This window comes from Heteronotia binoei, chromosome 13 (genome assembly GCF_032191835.1).
Source record: "Heteronotia binoei isolate CCM8104 ecotype False Entrance Well chromosome 13, APGP_CSIRO_Hbin_v1, whole genome shotgun sequence".
Lineage (NCBI taxonomy): Eukaryota > Metazoa > Chordata > Lepidosauria > Squamata > Gekkonidae > Heteronotia > Heteronotia binoei.
Window position 1 is genome coordinate 639,647 of NC_083235.1, and position 11,077 is coordinate 650,723.

Sequence of the window (11,077 nt, forward strand, 5' to 3'; positions counted from 1 at the left end):
TTATTTTAAAGACATCCTGGGAAAGATGAGAGAATCAAACCCACAGCAGCGGGCAAAGCAAGACTGTCAGACTCACTTGGCCTATCAGAAGCCAAGCTGGGCACCCGTTTTCTGGATCCATGCAGCAGGCACACTAGGTAAGGGGCTGATGGTGGGCATCATTGGTGGGGGCCCCAAATTTAAGGCACTGGGATTTTTTCGGTAGTTTTGGATTAACAATTAGGCCTATTAGGCCCTGGCCTACGGCCCCCCATGCCTTTAGGGGCCCTGGGCTGGCTCCCCCCCGTTTCCTCCCTGCCTGCAGCCCTCCCAGCCTGCATGTGAAAGAGCCACTGAGCTGCTCTTTGCCCGACTTGCCTGGTGCAGCTGCTGCTGGCCTTGTTGCCAAGTTTGCCTCTCTCTAGAAGGGGCTTTGAAGAAGGTACCTGCAGGCTGCAGTGGGGGCTGTGAGGAGGGATCATTTGCGAGGGGGCCTCAAGACCGTGGCTGCCTAAGGGCCTCCACAGAGTTTAATCCGGCTCTCAGAAGTGGACTCCTGACTGGCACATGGCAGAAGCTGTATGGGGTGGAACAACCCCCAAGTCCTGTTTCTTGTCTGTGGGCAGGCCCGAGTAAGAGCTGGGCACATCTTTGCCCACAGCCCCCCTGGGAAGTGAATTCTTGCAAAACCAGCCTTCTTGGGACAGTCTCAAGAAACATCTGAAGCTGAGAAGCAGAGAATGCCCAGCCCAGGCAACCCCAAAGGTTTAGGAGACAGATTAAAATGCCCCCTCCCCAATATCCCATTCAGAGTTGAACATATGAACACATGAAGCTGCCTTATACTGAATCAGACCTTTGGTCCTTCACAGTCAGTATTGTCTTCTCAGACTGGCAGCGACTCTCCAGGGCCTCAAGCTGAGGTTTTTCACGCCTATTTGCCTTTTTAGTGGAGATGCCAGGGATTGAACCTGGGACCTTCTGCTTCCCAAGCAGATGCTCTACCACTGAGCCACCGTCCCTCCCAGCGGATCAAACAGCTCCTCCAGGAAGGCCTGAGAACAGCCTTGTCCAGCAGGCTGCAGCAGGGGCTCCTTGCTGACCAAGTGGGGCAGGCAAGAACACCACAGGGACAGTCACCGGGCAGCCTCAAAGATGGCCGCCTCCTCCTCCTCCTGCCTTTGCAGGCCCAGCCTGATGCTCAGAGGGGGCTGACAGCTGATCTAGAGGGCCAGCCAGAGGACAGGCTTGGGACGGGAGGCCCGCTGCTCCAGATGCAAGAAGACGCCTTAGCAGCAGAAGAGTGCATGCTATCGATTTTTCCCTCTTGTGTCTCTAGCAAAGGAACTTCAGGCTTGTTCTTCCAGCAACCCAGTAAGCTGCCAACGGTGGCCTCAGAAATGCCTGGAGATTTGGGGGCAGCCTTGTGCCACTCTGGGAGCACTCCAGGCCTCCCCTGAAGGTTGGCAACCCCTGATCTGGCAGAGGTCATGCTGCTGCCTTCGACTGTGGTTTTCCAGATGCTTCCAGGCTGACCGGCCACTTGACCACGGTCTGGGCGAAGGAAGCCTTATCAGCCGCACAAGGCCTGGCCTATTTATTTAGGGAGGAACAATCCTGGTGGGGGTGGGGGTGCTGGAGGGAGGGAGGGGTTGCCAAGGAAGCAGCAGAAATAGCCGGAGAGCAGCCTTGGGGGACGCGCCAAGCAATGACAAGGCGGCAGGGGGGGGGGTCTGCTGGGGCTGGCTCTCTGCAGGGCTCCTTCTCCTCTTCTGCCCCGTGTTCTGGTCTCAACATCTGGCTGGCCTCGGGGCAGACCCTCCGGCCAGCTGCTCCACGGGGGCGGGGGGTGTCCTGACCAGCCCCCCCCCCCCAGCCAGGGCTGCCTTCCTATCCCCGGAGGAAACGGCTGGGCTCTCCCCCTCCCCCCAATCTCCAGGGGTTGCCCCGCCGGGAGTTGGCAGCAGGCAGCCCCCCTGTCCTCCGGCGCCCGGAGCCGCCCCGACGACCCCGCGCCTCCCGCCTCCTCCTCCGCTGCTGCTGCCGCTGCACAGAGACGGAACCGCCCGCCTCCTCCTCCTCCTGCTGCTGCTGCGCGCTCCCGTGCACCCGAGGGGGCGGGAGGGGAGGGCAGGCGGGAGCGCGCCGGAGGGGGGGACGGGGCAGAGCAGAGGCATGGCGGGGTCTCCTCCTCCTCCTCCTCCCGCCGGGGCGCTGCTGGTGCTGGGCCGGGCCTCGTCGGGCCGCTCCGCCCTGCTCTTCCGCGCCGCCCTGGCCGCCGCCGCCTCCTCCTCCTCCTCGTGGCCGGGCCGCGTCCTCTTCGTGGCGCCGCGGCCCCTCCAGCGCCTGCCCGCCGCCCCCGCCGCCGCCCCCGCCCGAGCCCTGCAGGTGGGCCAGCCCCCCCCCCCTTGCACCCCGCGCCTGCCCTGCCCAAGAGCCCTGCAAAGACCTGGCGCCTTCCCAGGCCGCCTGCGGAGAGGGGCTGGCCACAACCCTAGTGGGCATTTAGGGGGAAGGGCTTGTGAATTGAGCGGGAGGGGGTTGTGAGTTTCCTGCACTGTGCAGGGCAGGGGGGTGGACTAGATGACCCTAGAGGGCCCTTTTAGCTCTAGGATTCTACATTGTCATTCTTCCAGGCTGCAGAATTCGCACCCGGGGCTGTTCTCTGAGTAAACTGCATATCTGCAAGAGAACGTCCCATTCATAGCTCTCTCCGCAGGCCCCGCAAGCTTACCCTGGGAGCACTGGGGGGAATTCCGGGGAGATTTTTGGGAGGGACTTTATCCCTCCCCCCTCTGGCACCATCTGTGTTTCAGAATAAGGGAGAGGGACTTTGGGGTCTCAAAGAAACAAACGGGGAACTTTAGGATCGGGCCTTTCGGTCCCCCCATGATCCTAGTCTACTGGAACAGATAAGCAGATGGGCTGTATGTGTAGATCTACCATCTGTCTGTCTGTCTGTCACATTTAGGTGATCAGGCATTGGCTGGGATACAGGCGTCACCTGATCGATGTGACTCATGGTGAACTCTGCTTTGCCCCACTGTCTCCTGTTTGCTGGCATTTCCCACCCATCCCAGAGGAGGCCGCTGGGCCCACCTGATCCCTCACACTCTCCCTTTCCTTCCTCCAGAGAATCCAGTTCTTGTACCCGGCCTCCCTGCAGGAGTTGCTCCGGCTGCTGGCCTCCTTGCACGAGACCTGTCCCAGCAGCCTGTCTCTGATGGTGCTGGACAGCTTGGAGGAATACCTGGCCAGTTGCCCTGGGCCTCACGCGGCTGCCCAGCTGGCAGCCTTGCTGCTGGACACAGTGAACCACTTCAGCCAGAAAGGCAGTGCGGGGCCTGCCGGCTGCCGGCTCCTGGTTTCCGTGAGGCTCCCGGGAGAAGGTGGAGACGGAGCGGAGCAGCTCTCCGCCGTCCAGCGCTACTTCCTGGCCCAGTGCTGGCTGCATCCGGAGACACCACAGAGCGGGAGTTCGGACGGCCAGGGGGTCACCAAGCTAGTCAGAGCGCGGCTCTCCCAGCCGGGGACCGAAGACCAGGAGTGGCTGCTGACGTTTGAGCCGCAGGAGGAGATGAAGGTTTCTCCACTTCCATGCCCAAGGGGTGGCGAGAGGCCACCTGCCACGGGAACTCACAGCATCCTGGACCTTTGGTGGTTCTCCTGGACCTGAACCGTTGGCTCACTTTCTCTTCACAACTACTGTCTACCTCTGAACAGCCGTGAGCTGCACACCTCCTTTCTCCCTCCAAACACTGGGTAGACTTCTGTTTTGGTTGGGCTTGAAGACGGCTTTCCTTGAGGAAATGGCAAAAATGCTGGGTTTGGGGCTGCAAAGTCCTTGAGTTTCTCGAAGTGTCCTGAGCCCCAGAGGGTGGAAAGTACCGCTGAGGGCAAACACTGAATATGGCAGTGCCAGGAAAGGTCTCCAGATATTACTTCAGGATGTGAAAAGAATAAATCCCACAATGCGATTTGAATTCCAAAATGTTGTCAGTTATATGGTAGTAAATTGGAGCATAATGGGGGAGTCTTGTGTTAGCAGTAGTCTGTGCGAAAAGGATCTAGGGGTCTTGGTGGATCATACGCTGAACATGAGTCAACAGTGTGATGCGGTGGCTAAAAAGGCAAATGCAATTTTGAGCTGTAGCAACAGAAGTAGAGTGTCCAGATCACGTGATGTGAAGGTATCGCTTTACTCTGCTCTGGTAAGACCTCATCTGGAGTATTGTGTTCAGTTTTGGGCACCACATTTTAAGAAGGATATAGACAAGCTGGAAGGGGTCCAGAGGAGGGCGACGAAGATGGTGAGGGGTCTGGAGACCAAGTCCTCTGAGGAAAGGTTGAAGGAGCTGGGGATGTTTAGCCTGGAGAGGAGGTGACTGAGAGGTGATATGATCACCATCTTCAAGGACTTGAAGGGCTGTCCTATAGAGGATGGGGTGGAATTGTTTTCTGTGGCCCCGGAAGGTCGGACCAGAACCAATGGGTTGAAATTAAATCAAAAGAGTTTCCGGCTCAACATTAGGAAGAACTTCCTGACCATTAGAGCGATTCCTTAGTGGAACAGGCTTCCTCCTCAGGAGATGGGGGGCTCTCCTTCCTTGGAGATTTGAAACAGAGGCTAGATGGCCATCTGACAGCAATGAGGATCCTGTGAATTTAGGGGGAGGGATTTGTGAGTTTCCTGCATTGTGCAGGGGGTTGGACTAGATGACCCTGGAGGTCCCTTCCAACTCTAGGATTCTATAAACTGGGACCTTCAAGGGAGATGGGCAGAGTTTTGGGATGAGGGGGGGTGTCTCTCTGGAATAGTAGAAAAGAGCCGGAGTTCAGGAGCGCCTTCAAGACTGACAACATCTTTGGCTGCAGGGAGGGACTTTTGGGCATCAGGCTCCCTTCTTCAGACCCAGCTGTGCAGCACTGACTGAGGAAGACTCCTCCCCTGAGGTCTTGGAGGTGCTCCTGGGCCCTGCCTCTCTTCCACTGCTGCAGACAGACGAATGCATCGTCATCTGTCTTCCTGGGATAAAGAGAGAACATTTCACCACCACTTTCCCCTCCTGGATGCGCTGTGATCTCTGCCTGAATCAGGGGTTGGCAGTGCTCCAGCCAGAGGGGAGGGTTTTGCAGAGATCTTTTGTTTCTTGAGTGTTTCTGGCTCAAGACTTTGGATGGCCAGATATTCAGTCCAAACAGCCGTAGGGAACACTATGGAACAGTCTGTCTGGGGCAGGAATGCTCTGTACTCTTGGTGCTTGGGTGGGGGGCACCAGTGGGAGGGATTCTGGCAATCTGGCCCCACTGGAGAACTTCCTGATGGCCCCTGGATTTTTGGCCATTGTGTGACCCAGAGTTCTGGATTGGATGGGCCACTGGCCTGATCCAACATGGCTTCTCTTATGTTCTTATGTGACACAGAGTGTTGGACTGGAGGGGCCATTGGCCTGATCCAACAGGGCTTCTCTTATGTTCTTATGTGACACAGAGTGTAGGACTGGAGGGGCCACTGGCCTGATCCAACAGGGCTTCTCTTATGTTCTTATGTGACACAGAGTGTTGGACTGGATGGGCCACTGGCCTGATCCAACATCACACAGTGGCCAAAAAACCAGGTGCCATCAGGAGGTCCACCAGTGGGGCCAGGACACCAGAAGCCCACCCACTATGCCCCCTAGGCACCAAGAAGAGAGAGCATCACTGCCCCAGACAGAGTTCCAACAATATGCTGTGGCTAATAGCTACCGATAGACCTCTGCTCCAGATGTTGATCCAATCCCCTCTTGAATCTGGCTATGCTTGCAGCCGCCACCACCTCCTGTGGCGGTGGATTCCGCATGTTAATCACCCTTTGGGTGAAGAAGGACTTCCTTTTATCTGTTTTAACCTGACTGCTAAGCAATTTTATTGAATGCCCACGAGTTCTCATATTGTGAGAAAGCGAGAAAAGTCCTTCTTTCTCTACCTTCTCCATCCCATGCATAATCTTGTAAACCTCTATCATGTCACCTCTCAGCCGACGTTTCTCCAAGCTAAAGAGCCCCAAGTGTTCTAACCTTTCTTCATAGGGAAAGTGTTCCACCCCTTTAATCATTCTAGCTGCCCTTTTCTGCACTTTCCCCAAAGCTACAATATCTTTTGGGGGGGATCATCTTGGGCATTAAGTTTTCTAAAAAGAAGTATTTTCTGAAACAGTAAAACTGTTAAGTTAAATATCAAGAAAAGTGCAGCTCACCCTCAGAGGTTGTGCCAAGACCCCAGCCTCGTTTATAGCATTAGTTGTATCAGCCAACCAGTGTGCATTTCTAGGGGATGCTGCCTTGGCCTGTTGGGGCTACTAGCAGGGGGTGGGGCTGGCACAGGATTTCCCCAGCTGGGCTTTCTGGGCCGCTGTGAAGTGGAGCTGCTGGGGCGGCTGAACCTGGGACTTCCCGCAAGCAAATCAGGGACTTCACCGTTCTGCCATCCCCGGCACCCTGACCTAGAAAGCATCGAGATAATAAGTGGAAACATTGCTACAAATCAGTCACCTCAGCCGGCCGTCTTCTTTGGTGATTGCAAACTGGATTGACGCAGCTGTGATTCCATCAGTCCCTTCTGGGTCGCCACCTCATTCAGCACCGTGAAATCCTGAATTTGTGTGCTCTTATTTGGCTTTGATCTGACCAACTGCCTGGCACTCTGCCGCTCTGAGGGCTATTCTCATTGGAGGCGAACCAGAGAACACCAGACATGCCACTGGAGTAGTGCTTAAGTGGTTGGACTCTTATCTGGGAGAACCGGGTTGGATTCCCCCCTCCTTCCCTTGCACCTGCTGGAATGGCCTTGGGTCAGCCAGAGCTCTCTTATCTGGGAGAACCAGGTTTGATTCCCCACTCCTCCACTTGCAGCTACTGGAATGGCCTTGGGTCAGCCATAGCTCTCTTATCTGGGAGAACCAGGTTTGATTCCCCACTCCTCCACTTGCAGCTACTGGAATGGCCTTGGGTCAGCCAGAGCTCTCTTATCTGGGAGAACCAGGTTTGATTCCCCACTCCTCCACTTGCAGCTACTGGAATGGCCTTGGGTCAGCCAGAGCTCTCTTATCTGGGACAACCGGGTTTGATTCCGCACTCCTCCACTTGCAGCTGCTGGAATGGCCTTGGGTCAGCCATAGCTCTCTTATCTGGGACAACCGGGTTTGACTCCCCACTCCCCCCACTTGCAGCTGCTGCAATGGCCTTGGGTCAGCCATAGCTCTCTTATCTGGGACAACCGGGTTTGATTCCGCACTCCCCCACTTGCAGCTGCTGGAATGGCCTTGGGTCAGCCATAGCTCTGACAAGAGTTGTCCTTGAAAGGGCAGCTGCTGTGAGAGCCCTCTCAGCCCTACCCCCCTCACAGGGTGTCTGTTGTGGGGGGGAGGAAGGGAAAGGAGATTGTGAGCCGCTCTGAGACTCTGTCCTTGAAAGGGCAGGTACTGTGAGAGCCCTCTCAGCCCCACCCACCTCACAGGGGGTCTGTTGTGGGGGTTAGGAAGGTAAAGGAGATTGTAGGCCGCTCTGAGACTCTGTCCTTGAAAGGGCAGCCGCTGTGAGAGCTCTCTGAGTCCCATCCACCTCACAGGGTGTCTGTTGTGGAGGGAGGGAGGGAAAGGAGATTGTAGGCCGCTCTGAGACTCTGTCCTTGAAGGGCAGCTTCTGGGAGTGCTCTCTCAGCCCCACCCACCTCACAAGGTGTCTGTTGTGGGGGGATGAAGGTACTGTAGGCCACTCTAAGACTCTGTCCTTGAAACGGCAGCTGCTGTGAGAGCCCTCTCAGCCCCACCCACCTCACAGGGTGTCTGTTGTGGGGGGAAGAAGATATAGGAGATTGTAAGCCGCTCTGAGACTCAGAGTGGAAGGTGTGATACAAATCCAGTGTTGTCATCATCTACTTCTCAGAGATGCGTGGGGGCCATTGGCTGTTGTAAAGATGCTCCCAGAAAGTACCCGAGCATGTTCTGGGAGAGAGGGGCACAGTCCTCACACGGCCACTGGTTTTTGTGAAGGAATGGACTAGCATGGTCCATCCCCTTTAATCCCAGAAGCTTGGGGAAGCCCTGTGGCTGTTCTAGGTCTCTGCCCAGCAACACTGCTCCTTCCCTTGCCCCTGCTTTGGCAGGGGGGGGGGGCGGAATACAAAACTTCCTCTCTGGGTAGAACCAACAACCAATCTGCTAGACAGATCTGCACCTTTGGGACTCTGGAATTACATCACCATTTAGAGTTTCCCCTGCCCTGGGTGCCACGTCTCCCCCTTCTGCCCTACAAGTGAGCATGGGGATGCTCTGTCGCACCTGGTGAGTTTATTTATTTATTTATTTATTTTATGACTTCTATCCCTCCCTTCCCAACAAGTGGCTCAGGGCGGCTTACAACACAAGAATATAACATAAATAGAAGTTAAAGATAAAACATTTAGATTTAAGTATTAAACCATTAAAAACATTAAAACATTTAAAACATTTGGCATTTAAAACATTTAAAACATCGGGGCAGCGGACATCCAGTGTAGCTACACTCAGTTTCTTGTACCAGCTAGTCATAGGCCAGCCGGAAGAGGGTTGTCTTACAGGCCCTGCGGAACTGGGCTAAGTCCCGCAGGGCCCTCACCTCTTCCGGCAGCTGGTTCCACCAGGAGGGGGCCATAATAGAAAAGGCCCGGTCCCTTGTCGATTTTAAGCGGGCTTCCTTTGGCCCGGGGATATCTAGGAGATTTTGAGTTCCCGATCTCAGTACTCTCTGGGAAACAAGCGGGGAGAGACGGTCCTTCAGGTAGGCAGGTCCTAGGCCATATAGGGCTGCTGCCCCTCCCCTTCCCTGCTCTTTGGAAAGCCAGACAAAATAGGTGTGGTGTATTTAAAAAGATCAGACTTTGAGCATTCAAAGTGTAAGAAAGCTTAATAAAAAGAGTACACGTGGTCTGACTGAGCAGGGATACAAAGAAAAGGTGAAAACCCCCTAAACGCTAAAGGTGATGCTAAATGATGTTTAATTCAGGTAGGCTAGTAATTCTTGAAAGTGCAGAATAAAAAATTCCAGCATTACCTTAGTTCTTAGAGCTGCAATTGCTCCCTTTGTCCCTCCACACCTGGTCAGTAAAGACCGAGTCCTCTTGACTTGGCTACAGGCTTCCTCATGTCCTCTAGTGAAGGTCTAGTCTCTCCTTTGGGAGCCCCCTCCCTTTGGGGTCAGCCCTGATCGATTTGCTTCAGCGGGAAGAAATTACTATCTAGTCATTTCCCTCTCTCAACCACGGTGCCATTCTGGTACAACATTCCAGCAAGGTGCGAAATGTTTGATTGAGCACCACTGAGAGCTGGAGAGCTCTGTGTTGGGGGGTGGGTGGGGGAGAGATGATTTGTCTCCTATCATTTCCCTTTTGCTGGGCTTTCCCTAGTATTAAAGCCTTTGGAATGAGTGTAGAGATCTAGCTGGTCTCATGGGCGGGGGGGGGGGCCCTTTCCTCTCCTCACACCTCCACCCCTGCAGGCTGGTGAATGACCATGCTGGGTTGGGGGGGAGCAGGGGCTGTGCCCCTGGGCTCCGGCACAGCATTACTGCTGGACTAAAAATGGAGATGTCTCCTCCTCCTTTGGCTGTAGCTCTTCGCATGGGGATTTGGAGGAATTGTCTTTGCACCGAGCCTGCAGGAGGAGAGCATTTCAGGGGAAGTTTGCTGCCATTTCCCTCCTTTTAAGTGTCCTTGAGCTCCTCCAGAGCAAGCTGGATCCAACGTCAGACCTGGCTGTGGTAAAAGGAGGTTGGCTGTGCAGGCTTCACGCTGGTGAATGGGTCCCTGGAGGCCTTTGCCATCCCCTTGTGTCCAGGAAACAGCCTGCCTTCTCAGAGGTCCACAGCCAGACGCCCAAAAACTATTTCGCAAAGGGAGGGGGAGGGCCCACAAGGTGGCTCTTTCGGAGCCATGCCCTCTGGATCTCATCCAAGCCCAGCAAGCGTCTGTCTGCCTCTGGCCCGATAAGCCCTCCAGGGGAGCTGCCAGATAAGCCCGCTCTGGGACTCAAGGCTGGGTATGGCCTCCTGCTGCTGCTGCTGCGTGGGGAGGGGACGAGTGGGACGTCATATTCCTTGGTTCCAGGGAGGAGGAGGAGGAGGAGGAGAATGGATTTATACTACTGGGAGGAGTCAGAGGGGCTTCCAATCTCCTTTCCCTTCCCCTCCTCACAACAGACCCCTGTGAGGTTGGTGGGACTGAGAGAGCTCCGACAGAACTGCTCTTCAGCAGAACATCTCTGAGAGAGTTATGACTGACCAAGGTCACTCCAGCAGGTGCATGTGGAGGAGCAGGGAATAAAACCCGGTTCTCCTAGATGACAGTCTGTGCTCCTAACCACTATCCCAGACTGAGCAAACATCTGAGCAATTGCCTGATAGACTATTGTGGAGACGTTTCTGTCCCTTTGGGATTTTGTAAAATTCCGTCTTCAGTGACCTTTTGGAGTTGTTAAGATTCCCAAGCCTGAAGAAATCTCTGAAACAGGAAGTGAAAATGAACGGTCCTGTTGGCGTCACTCACGGGATTTATGACACTGGATCATCCAGGGGGAACTGGCTTTGGAAATTGGATGCTGCTACTGTTGTCAACAAAGAAATTGTATACTGAACTCTTACTTGTCTTGCCTGTTTTGCTTCAAAATATTGCAAAGTGCTATAGTGTATTATTCTTAATAATTCTGGGTCACAGTGGCCTTGTGGGTCTGAGTTTATTTCCCATCTGGAGGTTGGCAACCCCCTCCCAAGGTGCCAGGACGCTCTCTCCCTCCAGCAGGCAACTGGGAAAAGTTTCATGACCCCCCCCCCCCCACACACACACACTTTTCTGAGGCCTTGGACTGCTGCTGGTTGTGGGCCAGCCACTGGAACATGGAAGAGGGGGGCCCAAACAAACGCAGGACAAAAATATTGCAAATCCAGAATGCCTTTCCACCTTCTGGGACACATGGAGAAGCACTGCCGTCTTCTGGGCAGGCACAAGGCACCTTCCTCTCAAGAATGCATAACCAGACAGCTGTTCTCCCCACCACACCGGCCTGCTCCTGAGGCTGGAGCAGCTG

The 11,077-nt window shown here is 54.9% G+C and overlaps 1 protein-coding gene across 1 annotated transcript; it reads left to right on the forward strand.

The window, feature by feature from the left end:
- Positions 1-2,154: 2,154 nt before the first annotated feature.
- SWSAP1 (SWIM-type zinc finger 7 associated protein 1) lies at positions 2,155-3,970 on the forward strand. The gene is given in 2 exon segments (XM_060253227.1): positions 2,155-2,367; positions 3,062-3,970. Coding segments are annotated over 2 exon segments (807 nt in total). The 3' UTR covers positions 3,656-3,970.
- Positions 3,971-11,077: the final 7,107 nt, after the last annotated feature.